The sequence below is a fragment of the Labrus bergylta genome, chromosome 9 (assembly GCF_963930695.1).
Source record: "Labrus bergylta chromosome 9, fLabBer1.1, whole genome shotgun sequence".
Lineage (NCBI taxonomy): Eukaryota > Metazoa > Chordata > Actinopteri > Labriformes > Labridae > Labrus > Labrus bergylta.
The window spans coordinates 12,543,131-12,559,702 of NC_089203.1; the positions used below are offsets into that span (position 1 = coordinate 12,543,131).

The 16,572-nt window shown below is 41.5% G+C and overlaps 1 protein-coding gene across 2 annotated transcripts in view; it reads right to left on the reverse strand.

The window, feature by feature from the left end:
* Positions 1-1,959: 1,959 nt before the first annotated feature.
* Positions 1,960-16,572, reverse strand: part of atrx (ATRX chromatin remodeler) — a 33,418-nt gene continuing 18,805 nt past the window's right edge. For both annotated transcript variants that reach the window (XM_020647862.3, XM_065959105.1), the window contains exons 29-34: positions 16,213-16,404; positions 7,469-7,618; positions 5,236-5,352; positions 4,344-4,439; positions 4,125-4,253; positions 1,960-3,577 (exon numbers count right to left, since the gene is read on the reverse strand). In XM_020647862.3, the coding sequence (XP_020503518.2) occupies positions 3,347-3,577; positions 4,125-4,253; positions 4,344-4,439; positions 5,236-5,352; positions 7,469-7,618; positions 16,213-16,404 (915 nt within the window). In that variant the 3' untranslated portion in view covers positions 1,960-3,346. The remainder of the gene's footprint in view (positions 3,578-4,124; positions 4,254-4,343; positions 4,440-5,235; positions 5,353-7,468; positions 7,619-16,212; positions 16,405-16,572) is intronic.

Below are 16,572 nucleotides of genomic sequence, written 5' to 3' on the forward strand. Positions count from 1 at the left end.
TGTGAATGTTGCATTTCTTTACTTTGGTCTTCGGTCATGATAGTCCAAAGGTCTTCAACTTTTGTCATAACTTGAAATATCTCAACAACCTGTGGATGGTCTGCCAAGAAGTTCAGTATATATGTTCTTAGTCTTCAGAGGATTACTTTGAATGACTTCACATTTTATATGGTGCAAATATATTGTTGACTTTTGTGATTAAACTTAGCAATATCACACAAGAGGGAGTAATGTGCTGAATGTAAGGACTGCTGACAACATCTGGACCTGGAGTTGGATATTCCTTTTAAACAACAATTAAATGACCAGCATACATCAAGTAAAAAACTACTGATTATCATTTTTTGCTCCACCAATTCAACTAGTTGTTGCCAAGCAACCCAAACATTCTCTTGCACTCTTTCTACTTCTTTGTATCCATGATTAACAAAGACTAGCTACTTAGTTTTATTTTCAAAATATGTTTTAATTGATCATGCAGATAGTTAAATTCAAGTCTGTTCTGTGATTCAGGTACAAGCTAGGACAAATTCTGTCTGATGTAATGTTGACTTCAAGTATTCAGAATATCTGTGCATAGGAAGAGTGATACACATTGTGAGAAGTCCCAGTGATGTTGTACTTTATATCAGCACTCACAGAATGTCTCTCGTCAATTCAGAATACTTGGTCGGAATGAACTGCTGTATAATTTGGCTTTGCTTAATTAAAAGCTATAATATTATAATGCTGAATTAATTCAGGTAGAAAGATAAAGCAGACTTTCCCAGAGTTGAGTCCTGATAAATTCCCTTCCCAATTTGCCCTCATAAACCCTTAACCAAGGAACTTGCACAGACCCTCTCTGTCAGCCTACATCCACCGTACAAAATCAGATTCCTCGTGCAACTGAATCCCGACTCCTAATTGGCTTTGCACATCAGCATGGATTTAGAGCGGTGACTGGTCGTTCATTGCAGGGGCCTCACAGACTCCACTGTGGGGCAGTCCTTTTCAATGGACAGAAACAGCTGCCTGCTGCACAGAGAACCAGCAGGGACGCAAACCTGGAGTGGTGGTAATCTCGGGGTGAGAGGGGATGGGATCAACATTTCAACATCTGCAATAGTTGTAATGTTTCTCCACTGGCAGATATCTGTAAGCTGTGAGAGCAAGCTCCCCTGGGAGGAGAGAATGGAAAAGTCAAAGACATGCAGGGGAAAACCCTGGCAGACTAAGAAATGAAAACAATACCGGGAGAGGGAAAAAATAGATGAAAGATTGAGGGTAGAAGAGAATGGGACAAAAGGCACTTAGTGCTGTGGATGGGAAATAGAGGCATCTATAAAGATGTATCAGCAGTCTTTTTCCAGCTATACTCTGAATAGAGTGAATTCAACTTTGTTTTGTGATGAGATTTTTTTTTCACTCCCAAGTATCATAACGAAACAGATACTGTATATAGATTACTATTTCCAAAAGACTCAAAATGACACTACCAGCATCACAGAAACACACTTACATTCATGTGATAACTTAGTTTGAGCTTGTAGAAAAAAGCTGTGACAAAAGTAATTTCCTTTTTTTCCCCTTATCTTTATGCTGAACTGGGTTTACCTAATTCTATGTTTGAGTTTATTTAAAGGTCTGATCTGTATAAATCAGCCATATTTTAGTCCCTGCTCTTAGGCTCTATCCAGGAGGCTTAAGGAACTGACAATGAACTACAACATGCTGGAGCATGAGTCAAGTCCAAGACTCATTTGACATCTCTACCATCATCTTCCCTCTACAATTCCACAAAGTGCTTTCTGCCTATTTTATTTACCCTAAAAATATCATTAATTGCACAAACCCTAAAAATTCTTCAGGCACGTTTTCTTACTTGTATAATTACTAATTTCTTTCAAACATTTCCCAAAAATTCAGTGAGAACAAAGGATATGTAAGTATCTGATAACCAAATGACTCAAACACAGATTTTTCACTCTTTTGGTCACTTTATTAAATGTCATATTAAATACTTATCAAGATAATAGCAGATCAGATTCATGGCAGATCATGGTGGTGTATTTGTTAACATAAGAACATTCTTAGAGGAGGGCCAAAAAGTGTCTCTACATTTATGAAATACACTTTGTGCAAACACAGGAGCCAACGTGAGACAGCAGGGGTCTCTTCATGAGAACTGTACATAATCCTCATGGATAACAGGTACACCAGAGTTTAGAAGAAAACATGTGCCAAGGTAGAATACAGTTGCTTTAGGGGCGTGCCTGGTGAGACTACAGGGTCCAGAAGGCATTTCTCATAAAGCAAAGGATGCAGATCAGCCAGGTATTACAAGATTAACAGTCCTTACTTTTCTATCAAATCCACCGAGACACACATTTTTTGAAAGAAAAGTAATGTGACAACTTGTGGGCCCTGGGGTGCCCCACTGAACTGTCTGTGCTTGTGAGACCCAGTTGCTCACCCAAGCTTGGGATCAACACAAGTGGAACATAAACAATGAACAGGACGCACAGCGCTATGCTAGACAACACGTGACAATGAGGATGATGTTACAAAAAGGTCATAGGAACCGGCAGGCAGTTTTGAACAACACAAGCATTCCATTACCATGTTCAGCAACAACTAATGTAAACAATTAAAAGCAGAATAGAAAATATTCTCAACAAATCTCAGATCTTTACAGTTTTTTTAAGAAACAAATATAAGGCCATATTTTTTCTTTTTCTTCGGTTTTTGTTGATTTATCAATTTCTTTTAACTCCAAAAAAGAGCAGGACTTTGCAGCACCATCAGCTGTCTGCTTTGCTAGATATTGGTGAAGGAATCTACCAGGGTTTATGATCCTGAAGAGCTTTACATAATAGAGTCCTGTCACCTGCCACTACACTGGTCCCACTCAGGTTCAATTAGTCATTTAAAACAGTATAAAAAACTGAGTTTGAATAATAACGAAATCCTCATTTAAGGGCAAAACAATACAATGCTTTAAAGCACTGGGGATAAAAGTCATCTTTAAATACATGAAAAATGAAGATGTAGAATTTGAATAACATTAAGGCTGTATATACATTTTTTTTCTGTTCTACTGGACTCCTAGTACACAGTCATTTTATACATTATATACCAGCGTCTCTCAGTGAACTACACAATAAAGAACTGAGAGTATATCCCCCCAGTGGACAGCAGCCTGGTTTCAAACTTCTCCACCCTCTGCCTGGGTGCACCAGTTTGCTTTGAACTCTGTGAGGCCTCACAGTGCGTTTTGTTACAGAGGACTGGACCTCGCTGGGTTTGAGCCACTGGGAGCCGACTAGCAGAGTGGTGTGGGTGGGCAAGGAAGTGTTCTTCTGACCTACAGGCCCTTGGAGGGCCCAGGATTCTTGCCCATGCCTTGGGGGGGGTTGAGGCCGTGAAGCTGCTGGTAAAGCCCCAGCAGGTCCATCTGGCTGAGCCCGCCGCCGCCTCCTCCCATCATGCCGTTCTGCAGGGCCAACTGGTTTAGGTAACTGGCCTGGTTGGCCATGGCCAGCTGCTGCTCCTGCACCTTCCTGTTGGTGATCAGCTTCTGCACGTACATCATCAGCTGAACAGACACAAACAGAGAGATGGTTGATTTTTGGCTTTGAGAATTATTGAAGAAAATACAAGCAAGTGATTGGTTCACCAAAAAAAAACTAATAATTAAAGAAATAATTAAACGGACTGATATAGAAAGACAATTTAAGAAAAGTTTGCATGCACTGCAAGACCCTAGTTAGTGCAAAACACTATTTTACAACAAACAGACACGGTAGTCCAATGTGTAGTTTTGAAGGCTCAACTTTCATATCAATAATCAGGTTTTAAACGCAAATATAAAACTGTTGCCTTTCTTTGGGCTAAGAGAATGTTTAATATGTCTGTTCTGAATGCATTAGTTCAACAGTCAGCTTGTGATTATTTAATATATTTTATTTGTTAATCTACTTTTAATAACATTAATGAAATATTACCATAGACAGGTAGGTGTTATTTATTTTGTCAATATGTCCAAATCACACACCTTCTACAGTTTAGTTAAAAGTAAATTGCTTAGTTTGCTGGTAAAATGTTGACAGTTGTTGAGGATTTGAACACAGAGCAGTTCTTACCGTCTGCTGCCGGGTGAGGACGTCTCTGTAGACGGCCTCTCTGCGCTTCACCTCAAGCTCAATGCTGGCCTGTCGACCCAGAGCGATGGACTGGACCTGACTCTCTGTGAGAGACGCGTTCTCCTTCCACTGTGGGATCATAGATCATAGAGCTCACATATTGGTATGCTTACCATCATCGAAACTGTCACAACTGCACTCTTGTTATTTGACACTCACCACTCTGGCGATGGTATCTTCCAATGACTCTCGGCAAAATGTCTTTAATGCGTTTGTTGCTTCAATGACTTTCTGTCTTCCCTGGTTTATAAGTTCCTGAAGACAAAGGAAGAAGATGTTAAACATGATGCATGGTGAGTTGTTTACTTATTCACCTGAAGAAAGTGATTCAAACCTGTGAGCATTCAGGGACAAACTAATGTTAGACTGGGATTAAAGCAAAAAATAACATTTCGACTGAAAATTCTCAACGTAGAAAATTGGTAGCAAATAACCAATTTGAAAAGATGTTTTCTGTCTAAGGAATAAAATGGACACATTTTTTATTTTTGAAAGCTTATGATCTAGGCTGACAGATATGACTGTTTCTTTATAACAAATGTGACTTAAGGTACAGTCAACACATGTTACTGTATGCTTATATACATTAACAGTCACAGAAGGTGTTTTGTAAAAGACTCTAAAGAAGTATGACAAGTAGTTGAATGTAGGGGGGTCTGGGGGGATTTCCCCCCCATGAGAAAAATGTAGCCAATCTAACATTTAAATGAAGCTTTTAAGAGCATTTTGAGATTAGACCATGAGAAATGGGGACCGTGTTTTGGACTAAACATGTTTGACCTTGCTTTCCACCACCGTTGCATTAACAGTGAAGGCAGAAATAGCTTCTAGGGGAATTGTGTTCATCTCTTCAAGAGAGTTCAGAGACTCGTAGGACCAAGGGTACGGATTATGGAAACTGTTCTAGCTCCTTTGTCACCAAACTATCTGAAAATGGAGACTTTTGTCACAACTAGCAGTGAGGTCTGAGGAATGTGGGGGCTCCATGCCACGAGGAGGAGAGAGGAAGGGCTGCTAGGCAGGAGAGTGGCATGTGGAGCTCATTACTTACCTCCAGCTGCTGGTTGGTCATGGAGGCCAAAGCGGCCACGTTGTAAGAGAAGTAGCTGGAGTTGCCCATGTCCATCTGGGAGTATTGTGTCTGGTAGTTGTTCCTCATGGACATACCCTGAGAGATGAAACGCAGACATAGAGAGAGAGAGAAAGAGAGGGTAAGGGGGGGAGGGAGAGGCATGCATTAGCACACATCAATTAGGCAGGTGTTAAGAGCCACTAAGGGCATGATGGGAAACACTGTGCATCATCAGCGTCGACAGGTCACTTCTCCTATCAGCCTAGTTCACACTGAAGCTGTTTGAGCCCTTCACTTCATGATTGGTCAGTGATCTGACAGTAAAGCTTTCATCTCTTCACACATAACCAGTATTAAAATATGTGTTTGTGTGTGTGTGTGTGTGTGTGTGTGTGCGCGTGTGCGCGCATGTGAGACATGTGACCTGAAGTAAACAGTCTTGTCCCAGTAAAGGCCAGCAGGATGCCGATGTTTGTGTGTAATTGAGCCTCTGCTGCAGATGGTTTTCCCGTGCCCTGTAATCTGGCCATCCGGTACTTAGGCATGTGTGAGAGTGAGTGTGTGTGTGTGTGTGTTGGGGCCAGTGGGGATTTTTGGAACAGGTCAGAGACAGGTGTGCAAGTCTTAACACACCAAAACAACTTAAACCCAAACCTGCATGTGTCAGTGTGTTCATGTGTGTTGAATATTAACCAGCAGCTCTCTGACTTCAGCTGCATCCTTACATTCTTCACAGAAACACACACACACACACAAAATCTAGACTGGACTTCATTTCCAAAACTCAGCGTCTGAAATCTATATTTATGGTATGAGCCTCAGTGAGCTGAAGTCTTCCCAGTGAGACTGAGGGCACCTGGGTTCAGTTTGGTTTTGGGCGCCTGATCATGTTCTCGCAGGTTTTCCCATTTCCTGAGTTACAAATCTGATACTCATACACATAGCTTTTCCTGGACACTGCTGGCCAGCCCTTCAGTTGTGAAGACATTAACAGCGACTGGGTTACGTTCCAGTTGTTTCTTCTACAAAGCTCAGAGTACACAACTTGATACTGAAAAGCTTCTCATGGATAAAAGCGGCTACTTGTGCATCTTTGGTGAAAAACGGATTGCAGTGACGCAAACGCCATTGAAATCCTCACATCCGACCTCAGCACCACCGTTCCCCCTGCGACTGGGAACCCTCTGTTCTCCTGATAAGCAGAGGAGCTCTGAGAGAAAAGCTGCTTAAGGCACACAGAGTGCAGAGGAGGGAGAGTGTGTTGGAAAAATAATCATTAGAGTGAATTTGAATCTTGGATTACACCTGGGGGGGGGGGGGGGGGGGGGGGGTGCTCTTGCTCTTATATGTCCCTCCCTCCATACACTTCAACAAATAAAGCTCACTAAATGCCCATTGATTAGTCCTAAAAGAAAGGAAAGGAGTCTCTCGCCATCTGTGGACCTGTTGTTCTTACAGTAAGGAGCACTGACACTGCTTTGACAAACCCTGATGGATTTGATCAAAAGGCTGATGGTGGTCCAAAAGAAAATTAGGGAGTGATTGGTGGTGATAACTTCTTGGTGGTTTCTTGCCCTGAGCATATTCTACAGATTCTCCAACACCAACTCATGCATCTTAAACAAAAGTTGGATGTCTTTAAGCTTGTCCTTTTCTGTGATATTAATGACTTGAAGAATGATTGACACCATTGCTATATGACATTAGGGTAAAAAAAACGGGACAAAGACGTCAGTCTGTAAGGAAAAAATGAAGTGCTTTATAAAGCAGTTATAACATTTATATATCAGTTCCTCTCTATTGCTGATCCTCTTCAGTAAACATCAGATGTCTGTTGAGAGTGCTGCTAACTATGCTGCCACTTACATCCATGTCACTGATGTCATGTCCCCAATTTGTCTACAATCTCCTCATCTTTGTGTAATCGAAGTTCACATTCACACTGTCTCCCCTTTCTTTTCTCTTTTTACTGAGAAACAGCTTTCCTAACTGGTAGCACAACAAAAATCTGCATTAGGGACTGAATGTGTACTCTATCGTGTAACTTGCTGTTGTTTCTGTATCTGCTGTGTGATCAGCTGTTGGATCAATCCATATTGAGTAAAAAAAATAAAAAAATGGTATCTTGTATATTGGCCTTTGGGTTCAGAACTAGTGAAACAGCCAGTGTGTAGCATGCATGTCTCTGTGCGTGTGTCTTCTCTGCACCCACCTTTTTCTCAGCTTCGTACTCGGCCCAGGCAGCCTTGCGATCCTCCTCGCTGAGGGCTTCCTCCTCCTTGTGATCCAGCAGGGAGTCATGTTCATGGTAACATACGATGTAGTCCTTGTGGTTCTGCAGCATCTCAGCCAAGAAGGGATCCTGCGTTAAGAAGATGAGACACAAGAAAGAGGTTGAGGTGGGTTTACAATGTTTTTTTTGAGGAGGGAGAGACGAAGGCTCTGGGGGAGCTGAAGTAGGCCAAACTGAACACCTGAGTAAGAAGGTTACTGTATATTCAGACTAGCAGCATAAATAGACATTTTGCATATATACATTGGAAATGGATTGTTTTATCGACCGCCCTCAATTTAAGAATAGAGTTACAATTTTCTTGTATGTATGACACAACAGTTAGATGCAAATATGGAGTCAAGTTCAAATTCCTTTTGGAGTTTGAAGATCAGGGTGGTCTAACCTCTTTAGCTAATTTACAGTTTTGTATGACTAATGATATTCTAATAACACAGCTCCAGTACACCTGCATTGTTGCTGCAGCAGAACAAAAATTGATTTTCCGGCAAGACAATAAATTAAAAATAAAGAATCGCAAACAAAAACAAATAAGATACGTTTTTATGCTGTCAGGTTTCCATGACTACGTTGTTATTGAAAACAATACCTGAGGAAAATTAAGAGAGCCGGGCCAGGCTCCGCTCACACAAACATGGTTTAGATTACTCTCCCTTCAGCGCGTTTGCTTTTCTTTGTCTCGACTTCACTTTACATTCAACTTTGCAATCTGGAAACGACATACACAAGTTGCATCATTAACCTCCACATGGGCCAACTCTGGGTGGGGGGTTGTGTGTGTGTGTGTGTGTGTGTGTGTGTGTCTGATCTCTTACCCTGCCCTTTTCCGTCTCACTTTGAACTGTGACAATGAGTGTGAAGTTGCAAACAAAATTAATCATAGACGTCACTAGTGTTACGGCAGTCAAAAAAAAAAGAGCAAATCAGAAACACCAAACTATGAAATTAAGCAGTGATTGCGGACCTTTGTTGAATAAACAGAAAATAAACACCAGACCAGATGGGGTGAAACTGGATCTTTATAGAAGGGGGGAGAACAGTACTGCAAGAAAGCTGCACAGAAACCTATTTTTAGGCCTCAGCTCCAGAAAATGACAGATAAGTTGGCTGAAGCAGGTAAGAGCAGACAGGAGCACAATGCAACACACTCACATACACATCAGCCTCTAATACTTGAGCCCTGGACTTGTTTATGTTCCTCATTGACACCTGCTTATGTTTCCCGGTCATCACACTTAATCAGGACTAAAACAGACCACCAGTGAACAACCAGACATTTTGGAGCAGCGGTACAGTCAGTGATTCAACCGCTGCTCGCTCTCTAATTAGGACATAAAAGCACAAAAGGGCCTGTAGGCCTGACTCAGATAAAAGGCATCCATCCTGGTTTGTTCTGCCTAAAAAGGTGAGCTCAAGGTCAGGCACAGGCCATGGTAGATGCTGGATTAGTCCCTGATGAAGGCCCTGATACAGACAATAAAGACTGCACAGTGACCACTCAGAGGATAATCCGGAAAGGTTGATAATCACATTTTATTATCAAAAGACAAATATCATTTAAATATCAGTTATCTGCAGTGCAGCGTGAAGAAGAAGGGTGACACGAATTTGTAACTATAGCCGTTTTCACAAATGCACTCTGGATAATATCTAGATATTTACAGGAGGACTTCTCCGGAGATTATCCGGAACTAGTCGTTCACATATGCTCCTCACAGCGGGGGACTTTCCCTGTCAGAGTGGAGGGGGCGCGGGGGATTTCCCAACGTAAGACGTGACGTAAATAAACAACGCGGAAGTAGCGGCCGAAGCAGAGTCCGCTACACGACGTTATAATGACAATATTTGCCTTTATATCAATGCTATGTGTAATCCAATGGAATGACAACATCCACAAAAGAGAAGAGAACAACATACTGACGAACAGAAAACAGAATGCAGCCGTTTAATTACGTGCACGGAGATCGTAGTGGTCGCGTGCAGACACTTTAGCCGGTCACTATATAAACGTCACTCTCTTTCCATTGGCTCGAATTGAAAATCTCTGGAGTATATTCGGCCGCGTTCAGACATCAGCTCACTCGGATATTCTGTGGATAAAATACTAGGGGTCTGGCCGGAGAAACTCTGGGTAAAGTCCGCGCGAAAAATGCGTCTGTTTGCGTTCACACATAGCCTAAAGCACCTCCGGGTAGCCAAATCTCCTGAGTTTTTCAGGAGATTTCTTTATGTGTGAAAAGGGTTTAAGATGCAAAAACCAAAATCAGTCTTCCACATTTCAAAACAAGGCAGTTTTTTTTTTTTTATAAATAACTAAAAACATATTTGCAATATTATGCACAACTTGCATTCCTAAATCACACAGATTGAGCTGGATTATTTTTAAGTCTGTTCCAACTACAGCCCACAGTCAGAAGTCAGAAACCAGAGCTGGCAGCTTCTTATCACCTCATTGTAAAAACACCAAAAAACTTGCTCTAACTGTTGGACTTCGTTATTAAATCTTGCTTAAGCTGTAGTTTAATACTGTTGAACTCTAGAGTTAAAGCTACATGTGGCAAAAAGCTGCTAGCTGATTTGTTAGTTTCCTTAGAGGAGCACTTTAGACTTGGGTAATGGGTCATTGGAGCTGCAGGTCAAATGACAGTACAAACGCTTCCACTGGAACCCAGTGAATTCTGGGAGACCCAAGTAATCCCAACCAGCAGCAGCTCTGGGGTGGTCTGGTCCATCTCGGATCCTGGTTTGCTCAGTGTGTGTCCCTAGCCAGCACTAATGATTGGAGGTAAACTGACCTGGGCTATTGTCATCCATATGGAGCTGCATGTTGGAGCCTATCGCTTTACTGCAGGGGAAAAGAGGCAGCCAGAGAGACGCTGGGTGGGCAGATGCTCACAGAGAAAGAGGTAAATTACCCCACTCAACTCTACTCTAACTGCACAAAAAGTGGGGAGCAGGCTAAAACTTAGGAAGGAGCGTTTGTTTTATGTGTTCAGATGTAACAGTTGAGGTGGCTGTCCATGTCTGAGGGTAAGACTTTCTTCAGTCTCTTGAGCCGTTTTCAAATATGCTCTCCAAAAATTTTGATGAAAATTTCAGACAGGCTGCCCCCTGAGATCTTTCTGATCTGGTTGTTCACACATGGCCCTCACAGTGGGAGACTATCCCTGTTCCCTGTCATGACACGGAAGTGGCAGACCAAGCAACAGAGTCCAACACTGATGACGCTTTTTCTTTAATGTCAATGCTACATGCGGTTTGACAAATTCATAATATCAATGAAAGAGCAGGTGAACAGAAAACATAATGAAGAAGTGTCATTACGTGCACAGAGATTGTACTGGTCGAGCGCTATTCAGTCTGTGGTCGAGCACTGGTTGCAGTTTATTAACGTCATCACGTACATCACTTGCTCATGGTGAATTGTCATGAAAATGTCCCATCTCACATTAACCCCAACTTGACAAAAATTATTTACTAGGGGGCTGGAAAATAAATTCCAGGATAAATGGGAGTGAAGAATTTGACTATTTACGTTCACACATGCAGCTTACCCAGAAAATGTCACCATTGGTCAGAAAATCTACTGTCCTGATTTCAAGCAGCACTCCTTTAGAATCTGTAAATGTGCCGTTACCTTTAAGAAAGATCTAAGTTAGAAGTCTTGGCTTCAACATCAAGCCAAGGAAAAGGCTCAACAGAGCAACAAATAAAAATTAAAATGTGTAAATTATATAAGAATTGGTACTCTGATCACACACGGCACCATTAGTATGACATTTTTTTTTTCCTTCAAAAATATTTGTATTATACTTTTTACTTTTAAACACACATACAGACAATTCAAACAGTACAACAGAACAAACAACACACATACATTTAACACTTTTAGAAAGCCTTTCCATTCTTTCCAGTGACAGAACCATTTATTCCATATAGAAGCCAAATTCTTGTGTATATACTGTATTATAAAAATGTCCAAGCTGCCAGCAGTCCATAAATGATGTAAAGCAGTTCTCACATCAGAAAGATGAAACGTTTGGAGTCGACATGAGCTGGCCTCATGTAGACTTTACAACTTGGCACAGGCGCCAACGCGTACTTTACCAATAGAGTTTAGGTGGCGCTTAACTGTGAAAGGTCTGATGCAATTAAACACCCGCTTGCATTAATAGCTCTGCCTTCTTTGCCGGCAGGGTTTTGGGCGATGTTATCAGATATTTTCCCAAGCTGAGAACATTCTCAACCATGTTAACCCAATTTCCTTCACCTCAACAAATACTTAATGGGTTGAGAATGCTTTAACCATGCTTCTATGGCCATTTCTTCATTCCATTTCTCAACAATAAACCTGTAGTTAACAAAAGAAAAAAAACGCCACACGAGGAAATTCATGAGCAGAAAAAAGATTCAAGTATTGAATTTAAAAAATTGGAGGGGAGACAAACTTTTGATTGTGTTTAAGCATAAAAAGAAAAATATAGAGGGAACCATGGAGACACCGAAACTACTGATACATTCTAAATCGTCCTCCTATACAGATTGTGGGGCGATGTCTACTTGGAGTTTCTTTTTTAAATTCAGAGCATCTGTGACTGCCAGAAAGTGTTTTAGATGCACAGGTGTGTTAGCCATAGCAACAGAGGGGGCCAAGACAGGAGGCCGACAGCAGGAATGCAAGTGGCTGAGATATTTGTAATACCTAAACATAGCCAGTCAAAACTCTCTCTCCCCCAGCTGCACGTAAGTGATGCACACAACCCTACTGGCCTGCTCTAAACACTTTTTTTTATGCAGAGACACACACAGCTTCAGGCTCTGAGCCTGACTTCAGGAGCCCACCCATGCCCTGAGGACCACGTTGTCTTTACACCCTCGGGGGACTGCACAAGTCAGAGGGTTTATCTTGCAGTCAGTCGATTAACAAAGAAACAAAATCATGCATGTCACAAAGGGCTATACAAAGACAATAACCAAACCACATTCCTATAAAAACAAGCCCCAGCCAGCAGCAGTGGGGGTTTGGATTTCTACAAGACAGAGCTCACGATAAGGTCCGGCCACGCTGGAGGTGGACGAGGATTTTTGAAAGGGATTCACAGGGAGTTAATGAGAGTGGGATGGTTGAACTTTACCGTTAGGAAAAATAGACAAGGTGAGGTGCTGCTTTGTACAAGTTTGTTGTAAAGAGCTGTACCATTAGTTCAAAACAGCTGAGTCTACAGTTGCCCGTCCCATTCTATGGGGATGTCATGCAGAGTCAGGGCTATGTGGTGCTAGAAAATTAGAGCTCAGGGAAGGGGTTAGGGAAGTGGTTCAATCAGTTGCTATGAAGGATCACAGAGTCAATGAATATTTAGAGCATGTTTGTCTTTTTGAACACTCTAATGTTAATTAAAAAAATCAGCAGTTAGTGTTTTCTTTATTCGCATGTCCATTTTATAAGCAGGGGCAGTATTACTCGCAGAATGAGAGCTGTGGATGACAGGGGCTGGGGGTGTTATATCTTGAGAATAATTGAATTTTGTATTTCCCTCTTTTGTAGGTTATTTCCTATTTCACCATTGCAATTGTTCTGTACTCTAGAATAACTGATTGACTACTTTAATCTGCTCAGCTTGCTTCCCTTCAGATCACTTTTCAAAACATACACACCTGCACCTCAGCTCTCTTCTAATACACAGACGTTTGTGTCAATATATTTATGTCTGCTTAGTTCACTTTAATTCATCGGCAAAATGTTCTGTTCAAACTCTCTTATCTAATTTTTATTTATTTTTTAGCTGCATTTCTACGCGTGACATAGAATGTCAAAAACATATCAAAACCAACTTGATACTAAGCCGCATTCGTAGCATTTCTAGGTCATATTTTATGCATTTACAGGAGGGACATTCTGTGTATCCATTTGTTTCTTTGCAGGGTATCTGTGTACACCTTGACAGGTTAGCGAGGAGTTGACGCATGGTGAATGTGTTTTTCTCTCAAATGGAATAAATATCAAAATTGGTCAATGTTTCAGCATTTTTCTGTGAGTAGGAAACCATTGAGGTGGCAAGCCTAACCGCTTCTGCACCCTGACAACTAAACTTCACTACCTAACAACATTAAATCAGGTACAACTTCTTCCAATAACTGTCTTTCTACATGAAGTTATTCAACTACAAACTGATTCCTAACATATGAGGCACAGAATCTAATATCTCTGCAGACATCATTTGCTTACTTCTGATCTGTGGAGACTTCCCGCTGACGGCTCTAGCTTTTTCTCACCTGCAACAACTCTGCAGCCTCCTGCTGTAACTGTCATTAGTGTTTCTCTCCACCTGCAATGCAACAAGCTCAGGCTCGTTCTCTGAAAGCTGGCAAAAAGCATTCTGGGAAGTATTAAGATACCATTTACCCGAGTATACAAGCAAAACTTGCCTTGTAATATACTCAACATCACTGACTGATGATATATTATGTTTGCAGAGTATTTAAGGCAGATTTTTCCTTCAAGGTCAAAGTGACTTCCTACCCCTAATGAGACAAGTACGGTGTGGCTTACTACTCCAGTCTGCTCCTGTCTGTACTGTGGTCTTAGTGCAGCCTCCCCACAGGCTTACACTGTACCTGACAGGCCCTAATGACCACTGCAGCCATCACCTGCTGAGAGTACATACACACGAGAAACGCCCACGGCCTGTACAATGCATTGAGGTTTGATGAGAAGACTGAGGAGTTTGGGTAAAAAAATAAAAATAAAAAAAACAAACTACTATCTTTAACTTCCATTGCACTTTTTCTTTTATAAAAAAGAGACAACTGTGATGAACAGGAAGTAGGTGAGGGTGTCTCAGTATGGGTGGGTGTGGAGTCACAATCCTGTGTCTGTGATCCGAAGACCTTCTTTGTTATTAGGGAGAAGTGCTTTTTCTTCCTTTGTCTCCAATTAGTCTTTCCGAGGAGCACACAGAGATCTTTAAGAGCGGGGTTTAAATAATGACCCTTCATGATGCAGGGGTAAGCCAGAGGGAGAATTTTTTTTTTTTTTTTTTTTACTGAGTTTGCTTTGAACATTCAAAGGCAGAGTGGCATGTCGGGGCAACAGATGGTCACGAAGACGGCAGGAAAAAAAAAACAAGGTGGGGTAATGTTGGACAGGGAACAGAGCGAGGACATCAAGGTAGGATAATGAGGGCAGGGTGGTGCATAAATAAACATGGCAACACATACAAGAACTGATCAGAGGAATAGGTAGGTAGGGGGTGATGGGAAAAGCATCTCTATTTTTTTCTTAACTATAAGCAAAGATTAACTCAGATCAGCTTCTTTATAAAAGCCATCCTCTCTGTGGCCCGTGTGACCCAAGTTTAAGTCAGTAACACTTCCCAGTATGAGATGTTAAAAAGAATAAAACTCCTTTTGTCGTAGCTCCAATCCCTCTCCCGTCTGTGTCGTTGGCTCAAAGTGATGAAGCGTTTCTGACTCATCTTCACATCATTCCAGAATGAAAATTCCTTCCGTAATACTGCAGCCCTGCTGCCACATCACAGTTAACCGCCTGGCCAAAACAGGTCAGCTTGTTAAAGAGCTTGTCAGCCTACTGTGTCACATAAATGTCACTGGGGTCATTAAAGACCATACACATCTAAAGAGCTGCGGCTCAATGAACACATCTTTCCTCTTCAAATCTCCAATGGAGCTCCACTGTACTCTAGACTGCCTGTTTCATGGAATATGGAAGTTGGAGCATTGACATTGGCTGGCAGCTAGGTGGATTCATGCAGTGCTCCTTATCTGATAATAGCCATGAGGGGGAAAGAGTTGAAGATCCTTTGACATCTTTTGATTAAGGTGTACTGAAAGGTCTTTCAACTATCCGGTCAAAGCACAAGACAGTAGGACTTACAGGGTTCTCTCTATTTATCCTGTACAGATTTCTACGGATGAATCACAGTCAAACCAAGACAGAGATGACCTGAATAAACCCAGAAACTGCAAAAGGGAAAGGAGTGAGTAATGATGGGAGAAACTTAAAGCTCAACAGAGAAGGAATGATAAGACATTTAAAAAAAAAGGGAGTGCAGGTTTATAGACGGGCAGCAGCAGTGTTGCAATGAGAAGACTATTTAGTAAATAGCAGTAAACAGACAAATCTGTGCAGCTGTGCGGGGCTGGATGGTCCATGTAAGGGCTGAGTGTTCTTATTAAACCCCAGGGGGCTCAAATAGTGACACAGCACCTGCATGAAGGAGAGAAGCGGCTGGCGTAGTATTATGAAAGGAAACAAGAAAAAACTGAAAGATCCCGGAAAGGCCAAGCAGGATACAAGCTGGCATTGAGTCTAAATAACAGTTTATAACTTAGGTGCTAAACTTCAAAAGGAACAACAAACTACTCAATTGCAATTCTGGGAAAACAAAACTTGGCATTTAAGATGGCACTCTATGCCATGTTTGTTGAAAGAAAAAAGACAATTTTACTACTGTTAATGACTTCCAGGTTGCTTTCCTGCATTTCCTGAAGGGATCAGTTCAAAGACAACTAGAAATCCCAACGGTCAGCTTTAGTTCTATTACATGTGTGATTTAATCTGAATTTCATTTATAGACTTGGTTGAGCCAACAAAGATGCATATTTAAACAGTCTAAAGAGGGCATATGTTTATCTTTGTTTACCTTAGGGAGTAAAGGTGTGGCTTTCTTGCTCTTCTTCTCTGAGGGATCATCCAGCATGTCGGGCTCAAAGTGGTACAGCTCGGCCAGCTCGTTGGTGGTAAAGTGCCTCTCAATCTGCTGCTGGTCAACCACTCGAAATGACAGAGACTGTTTGGTTACCTGTCGGTCATAAATCTTCTCCTCCATCGTACCCTGAAGGAAAGGGGAAAAGGTGAGATGAACATTTGGAACATAAATACAAACACAATTGACTAAAGCCATTGAGACTTGTACATTAAAAGGTTTTTATGGATGTTATGTAACTCATTGTGTCACACAACACAGCAGTTTATAAATTAACCATCAAAACGCTTTACTGCT